Source organism: Rhinatrema bivittatum, chromosome 3 (genome assembly GCF_901001135.1).
Source record: "Rhinatrema bivittatum chromosome 3, aRhiBiv1.1, whole genome shotgun sequence".
Classification (NCBI taxonomy): domain Eukaryota; kingdom Metazoa; phylum Chordata; class Amphibia; order Gymnophiona; family Rhinatrematidae; genus Rhinatrema; species Rhinatrema bivittatum.
Genome location: NC_042617.1, coordinates 28301350 through 28324623, shown reverse-complemented (window position 1 = coordinate 28324623; position 23274 = coordinate 28301350). Strand labels below are relative to the sequence as shown.

Here is a 23274-nt window from a genome sequence, read left to right as displayed (position 1 = left end):
GGCACATTTCTATTTTGTATTTGGTAAGGGTTTGTCTGTATTTTAAAGGTTCAGTTTTTGTGTAACTTGAATTTTTGCTGTGAAAATTATGGTACTGATCATCACTGACTTTTATGGCATTATGGTCCTCTCTCATTTCTATTTTAAACAGAAGTTTGCTCTTTATTAATTTCATTTGCATGCAGAAAAATGGTTTTGAATGGCTTTCTCATTTACATATTTTATTGTAATTGATGTTAGTAGGTTAGGCAGTTATTTTAAGGGATGGATTTAGCTAATTTTTCCTCTAAGGATTGGGTTGCTATGAGCATAAAATTGATGTTGCGATCCTGCTCGCGGCAGTGCCGCGAGCAGACTCTTACCTTTGCGGCCCGGAGTCCGCTTTGAAGCCCAGATCTCCCAGAAGTGGCAGGAGCCGCTGTGTGCCGCTCCCTCGCGGTCCGGTGACCGCCCATGTCTCCCTTGGCACAGCAGCCCATGCCGCCGTGCTCCAACATTGCAGGAGCTGCCATGAACAGACATCTTCTTCCACGGCATGGAGCCGCCGCCCATGCCGTCCTCGCCAGGCCTGGAGGCTGGCTCCTTAGTGGCACGATGCTGCCTTGCTCCACCATGTGGCTCGGACGACGTCTCCAACGTCGGGCCTGGTCACGGCCTGCTCCGACTCCTCCTCTCGACGTCTGCAGTAGGGCCGCTGTCCGTGGTCCTGCAGTCTTCCTTCCTGTTCCTTAGGCGCGGGGCCGCACCTCTCTGCCCTTCTTAAAGGGCCAGTGAGGAAATGGGCCCTGGATGACCTCACTTCCTGGATACGCCTCTTTTGCCTACAAAAGGCTCTTCAGGTCAGTTCTCCCTTGCCTTCGCAAGGAGCAAGTACCTCCTTGGAGCTGTTCTCTTGGAACCAGTCCTCCTGTGGACTTCCTGCCTTCCGCTCCTGCTTGGCTTCCTTCGTCATGGGATCCCTCTTCATTTGTCATTCCTGGTCTCTTCACTGGATGTCCCTCGTCTCAACTTCATGTTCCAGCCCTGATGTCTTCAGTGTCCTGATGTTCCGATCCAGTCCTGTTGTCTTCAATATCCGATGTTCCATTCTAGCCTGATGTCTTTGTTCACATTCCAGATGTCCTCAGTTCTGCTCTGACCCGTCCCTCATGGTCCATGACCAGCCCGGCTGGGTTGAGTAGGGCGCGTAGAGGCCCAGTGGTCTGCGACCACCCCTGCTGGGGTGTGTAGGGTGCTTGTGGGTTTTTTCATCTGACGGTGCCAAGGAGTCTTCTCGTCCCTCGTCAGACCTGCCTTGTTCCTGATGTCTGATGTCTGCCTTGTTTATGATGTCCATAAGCCTGATGTCTATCCTTCCGTGGGTAGGGGCTATCCTTCAGTGTGGTCCGCGACCAGCTTGGCTGAGCTGTGTAGGGGGTCTGAGGGACCGTACCGCCTGTCCGTTCTGCCCTGGATTTCCTTGGCCTGATGCCTTCTCGTGTGGTCCACGACCAGCCCGGCTGGGCTGTGTAGGGCGCCGGAAGGACATTGATTGCCTGGAGGTTCCAGACTTTTAACCACTTGATTTTAACCTTGTCTTGCCTTGTCATGCCATGCCATGCCATTGCATTGCCTTGCCTTGTTCCATTTCCCGAGTCTGATCTCAGTCTTCGTCTGATCCTTGTCCGTCTCATCATCGTCCAAGTCTCCAGAGAGGTCAGCGACCAGCCCAGCTGGGGCTGTGTAAGGCACCTGTGGGACTTTGCCTTCTCATCGCCTGAGTCTTGTCTCCCTCAGCGTCTGAGTCTGATCTTCATCTGATCGTCTGAGTCTGATCTTCACCTGAGGCTGATCTTCGTCTGCATCCTGTCTTCATCAGCATCCATGTTTAAGTCCTCCTTCTCCTCTGCCTCATGCCCAGCCTGCCACCTCTGCTGCTCCCTGCAGCAGGTCCAAAAGGGCTGGGAGTAGTCGGAGGACCACTCAGAAGCCAACCTTGCGTGGTTGGTCTCACCGAGGCTGTGCAGGTCGGCAGGGGCTTGGTCTTGCTCCATCCTAGATGAGGACCCGTCTCGCCGCAAGTGTACGCACTCTCCACATCCTGTGCTGGAGAGCACCCCCTAGCGCTCCCATCTATCGCAGTGCAACAATTGATAGGCTTTTTGCATCAAAGAAAGTAGTGCTCACAAGGTAATGTAGGAGGGTGGACTGTGTTCTAGGGCACCTGGCAGTAGCACATTTTCTGGTGCACCACCACCTTCAGCAGTCACCCTGTGCCCCTGAATACTCCTCATAAAAATGTGCTGTTCCAAAATAAAGAGTTTACTGAAAGTGAATAAAGTTATAGAGGAAGAAAAACAATCCAGACTTTTGGATTCTCCCCCAAAAGTTACAGTTCACAGTCCAACAAGAAACTACAAAAATTCAGAGGAATGGAACAAATCCCTATTGGTCCCTTCTGGCTTCCCTTTTCACGCTTAAGACTTTCCCAGTGTGATCAGGGTGAAGACAAAATAAAATGTAACGGTTCTTATTTTTTTACCTGTGACCGCTGGAACAGGTCTGTCCTGGCTCTGAAGAAAGCCCTGGCCTGATTTTTATTTATTTAATTTATTTATTTTTAATTTGCTGACGAATCCCAAGGTTGATAGGGCCGGCGGCGAGAGCAGCAGAGGAAAGGCAACGTCAGTGCTGATAGCCGGCCCTACCATGAGAAGGCAGTAGCGGGAGGTCCAGGCTCTGTCTCCCCCCATCGCAGGAAACAAGGTTGGGCCAGGAGGGAGGGGAACAGCAGGAGCTGCTGCTTCAGAGAGAGGGGCGAGGGGGGCCTAAGGAGAGCAGCGGGAGAAGGTTGAAGAGGCTCCCACTCCTGCTGCTGCTGCTGCCGTGGCTGTGAACCCAGATGTAGGCACTGGGTCGCAGTGCTGCCAACCCACTGCCCTGGAGGAAACAATTTTAAAGACAACCGAGGTCAGAATAAGTGGCGAGGAGCCTTGCGCAAGCCCCCACCACTATAGAAAATGGCCAGGGAAATGTATTTTTTGCCGCAGAAGGACACAGTAGCAATGGCCTGTCACGGGGTGTTGCACTTTAAAGGAGCCCTACGAAAAACAGGAATGGAGGCGAGGGTTCCGCATGTACCTTATCCCTCTCCTACCGTTGGCTAATTTGAATATGTATGAGAGCATTGTTTCGGCATGAGAGAAGCCGTTTGTTTACAGTGGCAGTTGGCAGAAGGACACAAGGGAAAACCCTGAAACTTGCTCCTACAGGATTTTAGGAAAATTAGATTATTATTGTTTTAAACGGGCTTGAAATAATTTACTAATTGTAGGCACATTGAGAAAGGGTATCCAGAGGACCTCCTTGAGGATACTGTGCAACCTTAAAAGTGGGATTATTTCACTTATGTCATCTAGTGAAAGGATCTTCTGTAAAGCGACAGAGTGACAGTTGAGTGACAGGGAGGAGCGGTTGGGAGACAGAGAGAGCAGGAGGCTCGTGTACAATTTCTGTGGAGAGCTGCCTGATGACTGTCAAGAGCAGCTAAAATTTAAGCCCTTGAGGGGACACGTTGGGTTTATACTGTGATGGGAATTTTTATACATTTTAATTGGAGTACATGTGAAGTATGAGTGAGTTCTGATTTATAGGAAACTGGGAAAAATAAGAACATAGCCTATCAAAGTAAAGAAGACAGGGAGATAATTTATTCACAAAACAGAAATGTGTGAAATTAAAAATCTGCTCCTTGCTAGCGGATTGATTGATGGGAAGCTGTCAGTAGCAACACTGAATGAGTAGAAAGGCTGGAATAAAAATTAGAAAAGTCACAGCCTTATTTTTGGTATTTAACATCTCTTTTAAAGGAAAAGAACAAACTTGTCTCACTGACATCCCTCCTTGCCCCTTCCAGTCAGGCCGATACAGTAAGGACGCGGAAGAAAGAGTGCGGCAGTGCTGGGCACACCCGCGTTTGCCGCATGCACAGTCCAGATCACATACCGCTCGATACAGTATTTAAACGGCATGCAAATGCAAGCCGCGTCCATGAAACGTCCATGAAGCGCAATCCATTTTACTGTATAGAGCGCTATACAGCGCTATACAGCGCTCTATACAGTGGATACAGGAGAAGGGCTGGTGCAGTTTGTTTTGTTGTCCTGTGCAAATGATTGCTTCACTGCCCGACCCCCTCACCCCCCCCCCCGGGACAAGACCTTTAGAGGAGCCAGGATCGGGCAAACTTTCCCCAGCCCTCGCTCACCTGCCCTGGCCGCGTCCATGGGTGCCGGTCTCCCGTGCAAGCTCGCTGGCAGCTCCGGAGCAGCCCCAGTCCTCTCTCCCCTCCTCCCGAGCGGCTTCAGCAGCAGCCCGGGGCGGATCGTGCGCTCCTCATGCGAGGCGCGGCTTCCAGCAGCCCCCGCCGGCGAAGGTGCATGAACGCCCGCCTGTACGTGCATGAGTGCACGCCGTGACCTCGGACGTCCAGCCGAGCGCTCAGGTCACGGCGTGCGCTCATGCACCTTCGCTGCCATGAGCACACGCCGTGACCTCGGACGTCCAGCCGGGTGCTCAGGTCATGGCGTGCGCTCATGCACCTTCACCGACAAGGGCTGCTGGAAGCCGCCTCGCATGGGGAGCGCCCGATCCGCCCCGGGCTGCTGAAGCCTCACAGGACAGTTTTCCCGTGAAATTTCCTCTCTCTCTGCTGGGGCTTGCCTGACGCTCCACACTAACGCAGGGGTAAGGGTAGGCGGTAAATTAGCAGGTTAAACACGCGGCAAAACTGCAGGTTAAAAAGGCGATAATCGGGGCGCATGTTACTGTTTGGGAGGGAATAGCTAATCCGATCGTTTACATCTCATATACATGCCGCGGGCGGAAAGGGTTACCCGTTGATTTCAAGAAGCGGTAAGGATGGGTTAAAAGGGATAGTGAATCGCGGGTTGGACTTACACGGCCAAATTGTTGGGTACAAAGCGGGTTAGAAGCAGGGTAACCGCAGCCGCACTTTATTGTATCGGCCTGAGTGTAAGCAACGAAAGTTGTAAAAATTTGGTAATATAGATCAATTGGCTAACTCACAGGCTGATTCAGAAAAATGCGCGGGAGAGCCGGCGCTCCAAGGCGAGCGCCCGCTCTCCCGATGCGTGCCCAGGCCCCTCTCCTGGGCGCGCGATCCAGTATGCAAATGAGGGCCCGCGCTAATAAGGAGGCGCTAGGGACACGCTAGTGTCCCTAGCGCCTCCTTATTGGCAGAAGCGGCGGCTGTCAGCGGGTTTGACAGCTGATGCTTAATTTTACCGGCGTCGGTTGTCAAACCTGCTGGCAGTCACGGGTTTGGAAAACGGATGCCGGCAAAATTGAGCGTCCATTTTCCAACCCGCGGGTTGCGGGCAGATTTTTTTTTTTTTAAAAGATTTTTTTTTTTTTTTTTTGGGGCCTCTGACTTAATATCGCTATGAAATTAAGTCGGAGGGTGTACAGAAAAGCAGTTTTTACTGCTTTTCTATACACTTTCCCGGTGCTGGCCGAAAGTAAAATGTGCAGCTTGGCTGCACATTTTACTTTCTGTAATGCACGGGACTAACTAATAGGCTCATCAACATGTGTTTGCATGTTGCGGGCGCTATTAGTTGGGGGGGGGGGGGGGGGTTGGCCGCGCGTTTTCCACGCGCTATTACCCCTTACTGTATAAGGGGTAAAAATAGCGCGTGGAAAACGCGCGGCCAAACAGGGCTAAGGGTGCACTTGGTCTGAACGCACCGTACTGAATCGGCCCGTCAGATAGGAAACCAAGTTAAAATATTTATTTCTAATAAAAAAACAGAGCGAGTGAATTCCAGAGACTGACAGCATGTGCAAAACTTTCCCTGTGCCAGCTTTAGTGGCAGGTGGCAGCAGCTATGTCAATGGTAGTAGACTCCTAGTTCTTGTGAAGTGTGAGAAAAAGAGGTTTTTGTTAAAAAAAAAAAAAAAAAAAAGAGACTACTGAATACAAAAAAAAATGTAAGGAAAGGAGAAGTGATAGACAAGGGAGTAAAACAGCAAAAGAAGTTAACAGAAAAAGTTAGGGAAACACATTCCTTTTTATTTTTTTTATTAATAGTTGTTAAGTCTCCCACAAACTGTTTAGGAATCCAGAGAAGGAGCAAAATGCAGACAAGCAATAACGGAAGAAGGATATGCGAGATTGGTCAGGTATCTTTTATTAATTTGGTAAAGACAGGATAGTAGGGGCCTGGAAAAAAAAAAAGAAGACAGACGGAGACATTGATGAACTAGAAACAGCATCGGGATAGGAAATAGGAAAACCGGCATGTCCCATGTACTTAAATTTTGTGTGAGCTTTATGTTGCATGTCAACGCATGCGCCTGGCCTGCATCTTTAAAAGGCGCACATTATTAGCAGCGACTGAAGAAAAAACAGAAAGAAGAGCACTTTACGCAATTACCTGAACCGGTGTCATGTGCAAATGGCAGTAACTCTGAAACAGAAAACCAAAGTAGTTTTGAGGGAAGAATTATTTTCACAGCAAAATATGTTAAAAAAGAAAAACTTAGCTGATAATGGTAAAGTAGTTGCTGATAAACCCACATGGATCTGGTGAAGGTTTGAGTAACCTGTAAAGGGGAAATGAAAGAAGTAGTGAACACAAAGAAAGGGTCTGAAGATCTTAATTGTTAATGGTATATTAATAATGAACTCAAACTTAAAACTAATTGTAGTTTCCTGTATGTTCCCGGATCAGTTCAGACCGCTGGGTTATGCTTCCCTTCCAGCAGATGGAGACAGAGAAAAACTTGTGAGGCACCTCCTCAGGCTGGTGTGCCACCTGCGATCCCCAGTATTTCTCTGTCTCCAGCAGATGAAAGTGGCAGAACCTGAGGTCCTGATCCTTTAAAAAAAAAAAAAAAAAAATTGCCAGATAAGTCTAGCCGGATAAAAAAGAGGTGTCTGGGGGTAGAACTGGGAGGAGCCACTTATGCAGCTAATGTAGCCGGGTTAGTTGCAATCTTCAAACTTTTATGGCTACGTTATCCAGCTAACTTTAAACTTATCTGAGTATATTCAGCGGCAAGGCCCATACCACTGAATATCCAGCTGACTTACTAAGCTGGCTACCTCTGAATACTGACCTCAGTAAGTTTGGGTTATTTATACTAACTTGTTACTCCAAATTGCCAGCTAAATAAAGTAAAGAAAGAAAACAAGTTTTTTGCATGCAAAGAGGAAGGGTAAGATTTTAATACAAAGGGTTTCTTTTTTCAGTTTTTCTTTCATTTAAGTTTTAGCCTCTGCTTTCCCTCTCACCCTCTGGGAGACATTGCTGGGTGGATCTCGGGCCCCAATTATTCTAAGCCAAGTAGCAAAGAAAGGTAGTCCTTGTCAGCTCTAGGGAGGAGCTTCGCTGCCAGTTCCATCCACCAAACCCCTTTTATTCACCACCAAGAGTGGAGAAGGTTCCGGTCCTGGGGAAGCTTACGCCAGAAACAGTCTTGGCTTCGTGGTTGCAATTACAGATTCTTGCAGTTACCTGCAAGTACTCCTTCAGCACTCGCCTCTCTTTGAGCCGGACACCCTCCAAAGCTCGCACCTGCAGACCCCCCTCCAGCTTCTCTTGCATAAAATTAGAAGGCAGCTCACAGCTGTGGATTTCCAGCGCCTCATTAGGGATCCTCCTACCCAAAAGGTTTGCAGAGAGTTGAGCTTTCCGCCCTTGGAAGGAAAAAAAAAACAGAGGGGAAACTCTCCTGCTCCTACAAAATATAAAACAATATGGGAAAGAGGCCTATGCCATCTCTGTGAAAAGACAAGAAGCCTTCTCACTCGCAAAAGTGAGAAGTTGGAGCATCACCTCTAGGCAGCAGGCCAGCACCCTTGCTGCTGCTCTGCACTCATCCAAGGCATTAAAGACGACCCGTTGAGTCTCATGGAGACACCTAAATAAATACTGAGAAAAGGGACCAGCCCTGTGGGGATGGACCATATCAATCACTCACCCTTTCTACACACCATGCTGGAAAATTCCATATCAGAGTCAAGGGTGAGGTCTAGTGGGCTTTAAATGTTTTTTGAGTTGTTTTTTTTTCACCGAATGCCCATTCGGTGGTTAAGAAGCTGCTTTCTATCAACGACTTTATCCTGTCTGAGAGGCCTGACTTCTTGATTATTATGGAGAATTGGTCATCAGGTGAGGAGAGCGCTCCTAACCATACTGTGTAAAAAATATAATCTAGAAATGAACCAAGGTTGGGACCACAAGAACTACTCATTTGTCTGAGGCTAACCACGGGTTTGAGAAATGAAATGAAGGTGTGATTACATTAAGGTATCTAGCAAGTAACATAAAAGGACTTAAAAGGGGCCCTGGGTTCCTTATGTCACCTTCCTATCACTCTGCTAATAGATCAACACCCACACCCTCTTCCCTCTGGCACCACCATTGTATCGGGGATGTGCATCCCTTTCCTGGCGTGGACCTTGCGGACTTTCTAGTACATTCAAAAAACATATAGAATGCATGTATTTCATTATTAATACAGGCATGCTATGCGTTTTTCGCAAGTACTAGAAAGTTGTCGAGGTCTGCCGAATCCAAGGAAACGAATGCACATTGTAATGTTTCAGATTCACTTGTACGTTCGTTCAAAATTATCTTTAGCTCTGACAGACTCATTTTGTTTCAACCTGATGAAGGGAGTGTTAGCGTGTTTCTTGATTTGTTTTGAGACGCTATCGGGCCAATTCGCTAAAAACATGCATCCAAATTAGACGTACATTTTTTTTAACCTACGCACAATCACCTCTCCTGGGCGCTCGATGCAACAGGGAAATGAGCCACCCGCTATAAAGGATGCGCTAGGGATAAATTGTGCATCCCTAGCGCGTCCATGGCATCGAGCGCCCAGGAGACGCGGCTGTGCGTGGGTTAGGAAAATGGACGCTCGTAAATTGATCATTTCTTTTTTCCTAACCTGACCGCTTTAAAGACCTTTTTATTTTTCTTTTGCTGCTTCTCTTGTTCCTCCTGCTTAGTATCGCGACAATATTAAGTCGGAGGAACCACAGAAAAGCATAGAAAAGGAGTATTTTCTGCTTTTCTGTGCATGGCTTGGGACGCCTGAAAACTTAATACCAGCTCCAGGGCTGGCATTAATTTTTGAGTGTAAAAGAGTGCACGTCCAGTGTGCGGTAACTTTTTCATTGGGCGTGCTAGCTAAAAGTCTCATCAACATGGCATTTACATGTGATGAGCGCTATTGGCTATGCGCTGGATTGGACGAGCGTTTTGGATGCACTAATCCCGGTACTGCACCGGGCGTAAGTCTAGCACGGCCAACCGTGTGTTCAGTGGTGCGCCAACGTTAGTGCCTGATATTGCACCAGGCCTGTAAGTTAGTCCAATAAAAAGTTATCAATTTATATTTCTTATGCCATTTGGTGTATTATCTGCTGCCCCACATTTTATGTCATTTGCTGTGCCCTACTGTACATCATCCATTGCACTCTCCCTACACCTATGACTCCCTCTGTAGTTTCCCCCTTTCAGATACACCCTATTACGTCCTCCCCCAACTTCCACCAGCTGTCATAATGACATCATACCCTATCCCTCGTATACACTTTCCCCTCTCCAGACTATCCCTCCCCCCCATGCCCATCATCCCCCCACCCTCCGCAAATCCCTAATCTCCATCCTTACCTCTCCTCTGACTCAATTCTTAGGCCTCACCACCCTCTCTATAATACTCTTTAATGCACAATCCCTATCCTTAATGACCTCCTCATTGACTGCAAGCCAGACATATGTGCCGTCACTGAGACATGGTTCAAAGATTCTGACACTGTCCTCATTAACCAACTGCCCACCTCTTCATATGACATTTTCTCCATCCACAGACTCAAAAAAAAGGAGGAGGTCTCCTGGCAGCCAAAAAATGTCTAAACCTTAAACCCATCCATTAAGCCACCCCTCCCAAGCTTGAAATTGGCCTCTTTAGGTCAGCTACACTGCAAATCTGCCTAGTGTACGCTCCCCTCACCTACCTTGAGTCCAACCCCTCACCGCTTATTGAATTCATTGCCGATTGGATAAAAGTCGATATTCCCTCCATTATCCTTGGAGACTTTAATCTACATGCAGATTCTTTACCCCTCTCTGTGTCATGCAAAACTCTTTTTCAATCCCTCCATGCCATAGGTTTCCGACAAATTATAGCATCCCTCATCGATAAAGGCGGACACACGCTGGACCTGATGTTCATCAACTCTGACATCTCTTCCACCACCCCGCCCTCTTGCACCCCAATTCCCTGGTCTGACCATTACCTAATACAAGGCCTTCTTTCCGCCAATATTTCTTCCCCAAGTAAAAAGCCCCTCTACACTACCATAATATCCAGAAAATCATGCCCTAGCGATGATCTAGCAGAAGCATTATCCACCTCCTTATCCAGTCTTATCTGCTCAGATCCTGACACAGCCTTGTCATCCTGGAATAACCTTACAGGGGACATTGCCAACAAGCTTTGTCCAATCTCCAAACGAGTCATAAGTGCTACCTCAAAACCTACAAAGCCATGGTACACACCTGAACTTAAAACCCTAAAATACTCTCTTAGGCAAAAGGAGAGAATATGGTGCAAGGACCCGACCCCGTAACACTCCTCCATATACAAAGCGGCACTACACAGTTATAGACTCTCCACCCAAAAACACAAACGTGACTTCTACGCAAAAAAAAAAATCCATGATTACAGATTCAACCCCAAAGTGCTCTTCTCCTACGTCTCGAGCCTTACCACACCCATCCCTCCCACCATACCAGATTCTGATGCTGCATCCAAATGTGAAGAACTGGCCATCTACTTCCACAGTAAAATCTCCAACCTCCTTTCGAGATTCCCCCCCTCCACTAACTGTCCCCCCTCCACCCCACCCACACTCCCCTCACCCTCCCCTCATCCCGCAATGGCCGCCCTTGATTTCACTTCCTTCAAAGAAGTTGAAAATATCCTCAGAAAACTTAAACCTGCCTCCCATCCCAATGACACCATTCCCTCTAAAGCCCTACTTGCCATCCCCAACGCCATAGCCAGAGCTATAGCAGAAGTCATTAACTGCTCTCTCGCCCATGGGTAGGTCCCAGACACACTTAAACACGCAGTAATTAAACCTCTCCTAAAGAAACCCTCCCTAGACCCAAAAGACCCCTCCAACTTCCACCCAATCTCTAACCTCCCATTTATAGCCAAGCTAATGGAAAGAGTTGTTAACTCACAACTTATGGAATATCTTGAAAACCATGCTATCCTCCATGTATCACAATTCGGTTTCCGGAAACACTTTAGCACTGAAACGCTACTCCTCTCCCTATCCAACCACCTCCTCAGAGGTATTGGCCAAGGCCACAGCTACCTCCTAGCCCTTCTCGATATTTCAACGGCATTTGACACCATCAGCCATCATCACCTCCTCGCACGTCTGGAAAGTATTGGCATATCAGGCCTTGTCCTTGCCTGGTTTAAGTCCTACCTTTCGAACCAAAAGTTCTCTGTCAAAATAGGCAACTCCATATCTGCCCCATATCCCTTACAACAAGGAGTCCCGCAAGGCTCATCACTGTCCTCCACTCTCTTTAACGTCTACCTCACCCCACTCTGCCAGCTCCTCTCAGACCTCAAACTTAAGTTCTTTCTCTATGCTGATGATGTTCAGATCATCATCCCTATCCACAGTTCCATCTCCGATGCCCTTGAGCACTGGGAAAACTGCCTTGCAGCCATCAATTCCCTGCTCACCAAACTCCACCTTGCTCTCAATACGAACAAAACTGAACTCCAACTTATCTCTTCACACACTCTCCCCTCTCCCCTCCCCCCTACTACCCACTGACCCTAAGCTCAACCTCCTCTCAGCGCAACCATTTGTGAAAGACCTTGGTGTCCTCCTTGATCATCAATTAAGCATGAAGAACTATGTTAATTCCATCCTAAAAGCAGGTTTTTTCATATTCAACGTACTTAAAAAACTTAGACCACTACTATACACCCAAGAAGTCCGTACAGTGATCCAAGCCACCATCTCTTTCAAATTGGACTATTGTAATTCACTCTTTCTAGGGCTCCCCTTCTCCACGATAAAACCTCTACAAATGTTACAAAATGCTACATCAAGGCTCATTGCAAATACCCGCAAACATGAACATATCACGCCTATCCTCAGAGAACTACACTGGCTTCCCGTACTCTCTCGCATTCACTACAAAACCCTGACTATAGTACATAAATCCATCTACACCCACAATTCTAAATGGCTTGACATGCCGCTCAATGCTTCCAGGCACCCACGACCCACTAGAACTGCCAACAAAGGCACCCTTCTTGTGCCTTCCCTCAAAATAGCCCATCTCTCTTCTACACGTGACCGTGCCCTCTCAATCGCTGGCCCCACACTCTGGAACTCCCTGCCTCCTAACCTGCGCCTTGAACCATGTGTGATCAAATTTTTAAAAAAATTAAAATTTCTATTATTTAGACAAGCCTATCCAGATTAGATCTTCCCCCAGCAGTTAACCCCTGCATCACCACTTTGTGGTTATGCCTTCCTTACATTAAGGATTAAGTTGCACGGTCAAGCTACCTTATGTTATCCTCATGTTAACCTTATGTTAAGGATCAAGTTGCGTTGTTAATCTATTTTTCCTAGCTGCTCTTTGTTACCCCTCCTCCCAGTTCATCCTTCCCTGTTGACATGTATTTTCCATATCTTATTGTTCAGATGGGATAAGAAATCCACCCCCTCTCGAACCATTACATGCTGACGACCCCATTCCTTCGACGATCCTTTTCTATTAAACACTGTCTCATCTCCCTTCTCCCCCCACCCCCCTCTCTCCCTCTCACCTCCCCTACTCTGCCCTCATCCCTCATCCTCTTCCAACTTTCTCAAGTCTTTACCTGTAGCACCTAACATGCCCCGAGCTCCTACTCTTACCCATATCCTACATCAACCCTCTACCGCTCAGATTGCTATTCGTTCCACATAATAATTAATGAATATCATATATTTACTCCTAGTGTCAATTACCTCTTTCATATAAATTTCTCTTCCAATATGTTAAATAAGGTTATACTATATGAATGTTAAATACAGTTATAAGTTATTTGTATGTATTACGTTGTTATCCTGTAAACCGGAGTGAAGGCAAAACGCTATACTTCAGTATATAAAAAACCACAAATAAAATGTAAACCGGTATGATGTCCACTACTAATACCGGTATATAAAAGTTTCTAAATAAATAAATAAATGTTTAATCAATACTTTCTCCCTCATTATTCAAAAGACTTGAACCAGTTAGTTTGAAGGGAAGTGACACATGATTGACACAATTGCAAATACTGTAACATTTCAAAAAAATACCCATCTTCTCCAATGTCATTCTTTCATGCATGCTAGAAGCAAGTCAGGCAGCCTTGTCACTGGGATCTCAAGGGAATTACAGAATCAGGATTTTTCATAGAAACCCTAATATGTGAGCAAAAGGATATAATTGAACATTTTTGCTTTACAGGTACACTACATGAATAGATCTGAGCTTCTAATTCGAGTGTGGAACCCTTGGGGCTGTGGAGAATGGAAAGGGGCTTGGAGTGATAGGTATGGTTTGAGAAATAGGATCATATGCTATCCTGTTTAATCTCAGCTTCCATTTTTATCTTCTTCACAGTGTCCTCTAGAGATCAGTGGTTGTCAACCTCATCCGTGGGGACCCACTGACTAATCTGATTTTTCGAGATTTCCAGAATAAATATGCACGGGCTAGATGTGCAGACAGTTATGGATATCCTGAAAACCAGAGGGCTGATCACCACTGCTCTGGACAGAAATGTTGCTGGGGTTAATTTAAGAGCGTGAGATGATAAAACTGTAACCTGGCGACTTCCCTATGGAAAACCTGAGGATGGGAGTCGTGTTGAGCATCTTATTCCCTGAACTGGCAGGGGATGGAAGACCAGATCCAGCATTCCTTAGTTAGGTCGAAGGAAGACGAGAGGTCCGTGCAGTTCAACCTTCTTGAAATGTCTAATTGCTGTCTATAAGTGGTAATCCAGCACAAAAGCTAACAAATAAATAAAACAAACCCACTATGAGTTTGTATTTCAGCTCTGTAGCACTGAAAAAAAAAAGTCTCCCCAACCTGCTGAGCGCAGGTAAAAGAAGTACAGAAAAGCAGAAAAAACTGCTTTTCTGTACTTCTTTTTTTAAGTAAAATATAAACAAAAAATAACTGGGCAGACCGCCGAGTTACGAAGATTGATGCCGGTAAACTCAACGTCTGTTTTCATAACCTGCTTCCGCGACCTTAGCGCCTCCTTGCTAACCCGACCCCGCCGCGGCTGCCGGTTATGAAGACCGGTAAACTCGGCGTTGGTTTTCATAACCTGCCGTCTGCCAGTAATGGAAGGAGAGCCGAGGCACACACGGGATGAGAAAAAACTGAAAAAAGGAGAGGGATTTGCTTTTGTTTTTTCTCCAGCATCTTTCTGTGACCCCCCCCCCCCCCCCCCCCCCGCTTGACGTCAGCATTGTTTACTTTCAAATTAAGTTCTCAGCAGAGGCGTCGCGAGCTGAAGGGGCATGACAAAGGGGCTTACCCCTTTGTGCAACTCGAAGTGCATGATTTTAAGATGATATCGTCATTTTTTATTTATAATGTTTTCAGTTACTTTGTTAATTTTTATGTTTAGTTATATTCAACAACTTATCTAATAGTGCGTATTTAATCATTATTTTATAACTAATTGCATAATATGCTTATTTCTTCATTCTGTCAACTCAATATACCCTATCTTCCCTTTCATAGAGTGTCTCCTTATTACAATCAGAATGTTAATTCCAGTCACCCAATATACAACCAATGGCTGTTTCCCAAACAGATACCACATAATATATATTCTAAAGCTTTGCCTAGAAGGATTATTCCCATACCCATTTCTCGAAATTTGCAAGTAGCCAACTTCTCTCTCCTCTCCCTCCTTCTAAATATTCATTCCATAGCCAAAAAAATTCCCATTCTCAATCATTTTCTAATTGATCAATGCCCAGACCTAGTGTGCCTCACTGTCGGGCCGATACAGTAAAAAACGCGGGAGAGCGGGCAAGCGCTCGCTCTCCCGGCGCGCGCACAGGACACTCTCCTGTGCGCGCGATACAGTAAGTTAATTTATTTAAATTAAGCCCGGCGGTAAAAAGAGGCGCTAGGGACACTAGCGCGTCCCTAGCGCCTCTTTTTGGACAGGAGTGGTGGCTGTCAGCGGGTTTGACAGCCGACGCTCAATTTTGCCGGCGTCGGTTCTCGAGCCCGCTGACAGCCACGGGCTTGGAAACCTGACGCCGGCAAAATTGAGCGTCCAGTTTTCGGCCCGACAGCCGCGGGCCAAATTCAATTTTTTTATTTTTTTTTTTATTTTTTTACTCTTCGGGACCTCCGACTTAATATCGCCATGATATTAAGTCGGAGGGTGCACAGAAAAGCAGTTTTTACTGCTTTTCTGTGCACTTTCCCGGTGCCGGAAGAAATTAGCGCCGACCCAAAGGTCGGCGCTAATTTCTGAAAGTAAAATGTGCGGCCTTGAATAAGGGGTAAGGGAAAACACGTGTCCAAGAGCAGGCTAACAGTGTGCACCGTCGGCGCGCACTGTACTGTATCGGCCTGTGAATCTTGGTTAAAAAAATCAGATATCACACTTGTTAATCAATTACCTACTAATCTTTATAATATTTTCTCCATTCCCAGACCGAAAAAAAAAGGTGGTGGACTCTTGTTTTTATCTGCTAAAAAATTAAAATTTAGGTTGGTCCCAATCAACTCCTTATTACCCATTGAAATAAGCCTATTTAAATCTAAATCTCTACAAATTTTGTTGGTATATGTTGTACAAATTTGTTGGTATTTGTTGTACATTTGTTGGTATTTGTTGTACATATTTTGTTGGTATATGCTCCTCCAGCTTTCTTCTTCTATTAATTCCAATTTTCCTACAATTATATTAGGTGATTTTATCTTCACATGGATAAATCTCCTCTATCGCCTTCTGCAGAACTCTTCCTTAACTCTTTAATAGCTATGGGCTTTAAACAATTAATCAAATCCCCAACACAAAAATCAGTACATATTTTAGATCTTATATTTATCAATAGCAAAATATCTCTCATCTCACCTCCTTCTACCACCTCTATTCCCTGGTCTGATCATAAATGAATTAAAACTAAATTACAAGTGGACTGCTCTTATTTACATTCTCAAAATAATGTGAAAGTCATTAAGTTCATTAAACCTTGTTCTAGCGAAATTCTAGAAAAACTCTCCCAGATGCACTAAAACAATTAAACACTTTAAATACCTTATCTGCAGTAAACTCCTGGCTTAAAATTAACACGAAAACAGCTAAAATTATTTGCCCTACCATTTTAAAAAAAATAAAAATTTCAACAAAACATAAATCACCATGGTTTAATATTGATCTAAAAAATAAAAAACATCTTTTAAGACATGCTGAGAAAGCTTGGAGAAAAAATCCTACAAGTCAACTTCAAGACAGATACAAAACACTACTTTACATCTATTCGACTGACATTAATACGGCCAAGAGAGATTTCTACTCTAAAAGAATTCACGAATATCAATATAATCCAAAAAAATTTTTTGATTATGTGTCTAAATTAACTCTCCCTATTAATCACGACTCTCAAAGTGATAAACCTTCAATATCATGCCATGAATTTGCAAACTATCTTCATGACAAAATATCGAAGCTTAACACAATAAATTTCACTTGTAACTCTGATTTGTCTTCACACACATCTTCCATTACTCCTGCTTGGTCACATTGGGAGACCATTGCCCCCTCTGAAGTAGAGTCCATCCTCCATAAACTGAACCCGGCAGCACACCCATTTGATCCTATCCCTATTAAATCCCTAAAGCTAATTCCAAACTGTTTAGCTAGGCCTATCACTGATATAGTTAACCTGTCTCTTGTACAAGGTTTCCTCCCAAATCCAGTTAAATGTGCAGTTGTTAAACCAATTCTAAAAAAGCCACATTTAGACCCATCATAGAAACTTAGAAATGACGGCAGAAGGAGACCAAACGGCCCATCCAGTCTGCCCAGCAAGCTTCACACATTTTTTTCTCATACTTATCTGTTTCTCTTAGCTCTTTGGTTCTATTTCCCTTCCACCCCCACCATTAATGTAGAGAGCAGTGATGGAGCTGCATCCGAGTGAACTATCAAGCTTGATTAGTTAGGGGTAGTAGGGGTAAGTAACCGCCGCAATAAGCAAGCTACACCCATGCTTATTTGTTTTACCCAGACTATGTTATTCAGCCCTTATTGGTTGTTTTACTTCTCCCCTGCCGTTGAAGCAGGGAGCTATGCTGGATATGCGTGACGTATCAGTTTTTCTTCTCCCCTGTCGTTGAAGCAGGGAGCTATGCTGGATATGCGTGAAGTATCAGTTTTTCTTCTCCCCTGTCGTTGAAGCAGAGAGCTATGCTGGATATGCGTGAAGTATCAGTTTTTCTTCTCCCCTGCTGTTGAAGCAGAGAGCTATGCTGGATATGCATGAAGTATCAGTTTTTCTTCTCCCCTGCCGTTGAAGCAGAGAGCTATGCTGGATATGCGTGAAGTATCAGTTTTCTTCTCCCCTGCCGTTGAAGCAGAGAGCTATGCTGGATATGCGTGAAGTATCAGTTTTCTTCTCCCCTGCCGTTGAAGCAGAGAGCTATGTTGGATATGCGTGAAGTATCAATTTTTCTTCTCCCCTGCCGTTGAAGCAGAGAGCTATGCTGGATATGCGTGAAGTATCAGTTTTTCTTCTCCCCTGCCGTTGAAGCAGAGAGCTATGCTGGATATGCGTGAAGTATCAGTTTTTCTTCTCCCCTGCCGTTGAAGCAGAGAGCTATGCTGGATATGCGTGAAGTATTAGTTTTTCTTCTCCCCTGCCGTTGAAGCAGAGAGCTATGCTGGATATGCGTGAAGTATCAGTTTTTCTTCTCCCCTGCCGTTGAAGCAGAGAGCTATGCTGGATATGCGTGAAATATTAGTTTTTCTTCTCCCCTGCCATTGAAGCAGAGAGCTATGCTGGATATGCATTGAAAGTGAAGTATCAGGCTTATTTGGTTTGGGGTAGTAACCGCCGTAACAAGCCAGCTACTCCCCGCTTTGTGAGTGCAAATCCTTTTTTCCACATTTCCTCTTGCTGTTGAAGCTTAGAGCGATGTTGGAGTCACAGTAACCATGTGTATGTTTATTAAATAAGGGTATTATCTCCAGGCAGTTGCCGTCATTCTGGCGAGCCACCCACTCTTCATTGACGGCCTCTTGACTTTATGGATCCACAGTGTTTATCCCACGCCCCTTTGAAGTCCTTCACAGTTCTGGTCTTCACCACTTCCTCCGGAAGGGCATTCCAGGCATCCACCACCCTCTCCGTGAAGAAATACTTCCTGACATTGGTTCTGAATCTTCCTCCCTGGAGCTTCAAATTGTGACCCCTGGTTCTGCTGATTTTTTTCCTACGGAAAAGGTTTGTCGTTGTCTTTGGATCATTAAAACCTTTCAAGTATCTGAAAGTCTGTATCATATCACCCCTGCTCCTCTTTTCCTCCAGGGTGTACATATTTAGATTCTTCAATCTCTCCTCATAAGTCATTTGATGAAGACTTTCCACCTTTTTGGTCGCCCTTCTCTGGACCGCCTCCATCTTGTCTCTGTCTCTTCGGAGATACGGTCTCCAGAACTGAACACAATACTCCAGGTGAGGCCTCACCAAGGACCTGTACAAGGGGATAATCACTTCCCTTTTCTTACTCGATATTCCTCTCTCTATGCAGCCCAGCATTCTTCTGGCTTTAGCTATCGCCTTGTCACATTGTTTCGCCGACTTCAGATCATTAGACACCATCACCCCAAGGTCTCTCTCCTGCTCCGTGCACATCAGCCTTTCTCCCCCCATCGAATACAGTTCATTCGGATTTCCACTCCCCATATGCATGACTCTGCACTTCTTGGCATTGAATCTCAGCAGCCATATCTTTGACCACTCTTCCAGCTTTCTTAAATCCCGTCTCATTCTCTCCACTCCTTCCGGCGTGTCCACTCTGTTGCAGATCTTAGTGTCATCCGCAAAAAGACATACCTTACCTTCTATCCCTTCCGCAATGTCGCTCACAAAGATATTGAAAAGGACCGGTCCCAACACCGATCCCTGCGGTACACCGCTTAAAACCGCTCTCTCTTCAGAGAGAGTTCCATTTACCACCACACATTGTCTTCTGTCCGTCAACCAGTTTGCAATCCAGGCCACCACCTCGGCACTCACTCCTAAGCTTCCTATTTTATTCACCAGTCTCCTGTGCTGGACAGTGTCAAAAGCTTTGCTGAAATCCAAGTAGATGACATCGAGTGCTCTTCCTCGATCCAATTCCTTGGTTACCCAGTCAAAAAAGTCAATCAGATTTGTCTGACAGGATCTTCCCCTGGTGAATCCATCCATCAATTTTGGCTAATTACAGACCCATTTCCATTTTACCTTTCCTTACTAAAATTATAGAAAAAATAGTTAATTTACAACTTACGGAATTCTTAGAAAACAATAATACTCTACTACCGGCCCAACATGGCTTCAAAAAAGGACATAGCACTGAAACACTTTTAGCTACTCTGGTTGATAAAATCCATCATGGTTTCGACAACGGAACCTCTTTTATCTTGATTCTCTTAGACATCTCTGCTGCATTTGACTCAGTCGACCATAAGTTACTACTCCATAGATTAGAAGAGATTGGTATAAATGGTAATGTTCTGAAATGGTTTCAGTCTTTTCTTTCTAATGGTTCCTTCAATAACAATACTTCAGATCTCTCACCTCTCCCACTAGGTGTCCCTCAAGGTTCATCTCTTTCTCCAACCCTTTTCAACATTTACATGCTTCCATTATGTCACTATCTGAATAAATTAGGCCTCTCATACTTCCTTTATGCGGATGATCAAATTTTATTGCCTATTTAAGATAACATCAACAGTACATTGTCACAATGGGAACTATATCTATTTGATATTAACAACATCTTATCTCAAATGGCACTATCACTCAATCATAACAAAACAGAGTTTCTTTTTCTCTCCAGAAAGTTATCACCACCACCTATAGATCCATCAATATTCCCTAATTATAAAATATCCATGGCAGTTAGAGACCTTGGAATTACCTTAAAGAACTTATTTCAAAATTCACATCAAAAATCTAATTAAAGAAGGTTTTTATAAACTTCAAATTCTGAGAAAACTGAAGCCTTTACTGCACCCTCCCCAGACTTTAGAACAGTACTACAAGCCTTAATTTTTGCAAAATTAGATTATTGCAACTCCATCTTAATAGGTTTGCCTGCTTCCACAATTAAACCTCTTCAACTGCTTCAAAATGCTGCCCCTAGAGCCTTATCAAATTGTAGAAAATTTGAACATATCAATCCAGTCTTGCACCAATTACATTGGCTTCCCATCAATTTTAGATCACAGTATAAGATAATTATGCTTATTCATAAAGCGTTATACAATGATTACTCATCTTGGTTACAAAAACCACTATATCAATGTATTTCTATTAGAAATCTTCGTTCAACAGACACAGGGTTACTCACTATTCCCATCAGCAAAAAAAATTCCCAAAACAGCTACTATAGACCGGGCCCCATCTATAATTGGTCCTATTCTATGGAACTCCCTACCATCGCCACTAAGGACCGACTCTTCCACACCTACCTTTAGAAAAAAACCTCAAAACATGGCTTTTTTATCAAAGCTTTCCCCCAACAAATACAATTATCTATGTTTTTTTTCCTTTTATTTTCATGAGATACTGAAATTTGTGTGACAATGATAGGTTATTGCTTTATATAGATCTATTTTTAATCTATAGGCATTTTATTTTTTTAAATATCTGGTGTTTCTTAGTTCCATACGTTATGTTTTTGAACTGTTTTACTGTATTATGTCCTCAATAGTATTTGATGACAATTTGTTTCAATGTAAACCGATGTGATATTTTGAATTGAATGTCGGTATAAAAAAAAGCAAATAAATAAATAATAATAATGAAAACAGCCTCCAACCCTAGCGCCTCCTTGCTAGTGCAACCCACTAATATGGATATTGCATGGCGCCCCCTTGTGGGCGCCATGCGCATGTTAGGAAAGTGGGCGCTGACATTTCAGCGTCCGCTTTCCGCGATTTATATTGCATCGGCCCCTTTGTGGGTGAGAGAGAGAGGAGCTCGAACTGTATGCAGGTGCAGAGAGGGAGCCACTGCAGAGGGGGTTATGTGAGCACAGCGACTTTGGAAAAAGATACGTTGTGCAGCTGAATTTAGGAAGATTGCAGTGGAGAGAGATGGAAAACTGGGAGACCTGTGAGGAGCAGGTTGCAATAAGCGGGAGGAGATGAGAGCGTGGAGGGAGGGTTCTGGTAGTGCGTTCAGAAAGGAAGGGGAGAATTTTGGTGATGCTCCAGAGAAAGAAACGGCACATTTGGATATATTTAGAGAAGAAGAGAGAGAGGCGTGGAAGATGACTGCGAGGTTATGGGCTAAGGCGGCTGGGAGGATTATCCCAGGCAGAGAGAAAGGAGGTGGGCTTGGGAGGAAGAGAAGTTCTGTCTTGATCATGCTGAGACAACGGCACCCTGGGATCTGAGAGAAGGAAAGAGGCAGATCTCCCTGTTTGCACGTCACAAGTAAGGGCGAAGTCAGGGGGCCTTGAAGATTAGAGCTGGAGCGCATAATCTGTGAAGGTGTAGCCTTTTACTGCCCGGCTTGGTGGTGTCGTAGCTTGCCCGTGTTCTCCTTTGCATGTTGTGGCACGCCGAGGCTAGGAGAGATGCAGATTTCACGGGCGCCTGCCATTTCCTCGTGCCTGTTGAACTTCATTTCTACCGAACATCAGCTTGCTTGCTTTGGTTCGTATAAGATGAAACCTGACAGAACTGAGTTACGGGTCCACCTGAAGTCCATTGGAGGTGACCAGTCAGGCCTGCAGTTCACCATCCGTGCTTCTGAAGCTAAACGTAGAAATGAAGCATTGACTTTAAAGTAACAGTAATGATGTTTGTACTAGGAGTTGGACTTCAAAGCAATGTACACAGGTAAATAGCAAGTTGCCCATGTTAAGGGTTGTTTAAAAACTGCCTTCATTACAGCTAAAATAAAATTGTGTGCTTTGTTATATATTGTTATATCTACATATTCGTATCTACAACCATCAATATCACGCTCTGTAGTTCTGTCCGTTAGTTTTCCACATTTTTAGATGCATTAATATATATTATATGTGCCATGTTCTGCTCTGCCTTCACAAATCTTGTCCTCTTCCCCATGGCATCTCCCAGGAAAATCAGTATGTTTGTTTTTTAACAGTTCTGAAGAGTGGAACTACATCGACCCAAATGTAAAGAAGGAGCTTCATCAATTGAATAACAATGGAGAGTTCTGGTACAGCATCTTTTCCATTAATCATGTTGATTTTTACATCCAATATTTACATGCATTTTAAATAAGCCATGCCTTTTATTTTGCTTCATACTAGGGGTGTGCAGGGTTAAAAATTCATTTTGATTCATTAATTTATTTAATGAATCACAGACATTTGTTAGGTTTATTTGAAAAAAAAAAGTTTGATTTTTTTGGTTTCATTTCTTTTTCTGTTTTACATTGATGTCGATGGGAGAAGGCCCCATTGACCAAGAAATATATGGTGCCCAGTGCCACTGCCTCCTTCCCTCCAAGCCCAGCAGGAAGCCAAGGAACCACTGTCACCATACAGCAGTGGTTGGTTTGGAAACCTTGCAAGTGATGGATGCATATCTAACTAGATAAACGACGCTTGACCGACGTGCCGCAAATGCGCAGTAGAGAGCAGCTCTACTGCGCATGTGCGGGCGAGCATGTCGGTCTTAGGCAGCGTCAGGAAAAAAAAAACATGGCGGCGGCGGGCGGCGGTAGCGGCGGCGGCGGGCGGCAGCGGCCAGTAGCGAGGGAGGGAGGGAGGGACGGACTGAGTGGGAGGGAGGGAGTGGGAGGGACGGAGAGAGAGAGTGGGAGGGAGTGACTGAGTGAGAGGGAGGGACTGAGTGGGAGGGACTGAGGGGGAGGGACTGGGAGGGAGGGACTGAGTGAGAGGGAGGGGGAGGGAGGGACTGAGGGGGAGGGAGGGACTGAGTGAG

General features: G+C 45.0%; 1 protein-coding gene across 2 annotated transcripts in view; it reads left to right on the top strand.

Annotated features, from left to right (window-relative positions):
- LOC115086740 (calpain-13-like) overlaps positions 1–23274 on the top strand; it is a 221206-nt gene that overhangs the window by 82785 nt on the left and 115147 nt on the right. For both annotated transcript variants that reach the window (XM_029593020.1, XM_029593021.1), the window contains exons 8-9: positions 13563–13648; positions 22469–22543. In XM_029593020.1, the coding sequence (XP_029448880.1) occupies positions 13563–13648; positions 22469–22543 (161 nt within the window). The remainder of the gene's footprint in view (positions 1–13562; positions 13649–22468; positions 22544–23274) is intronic.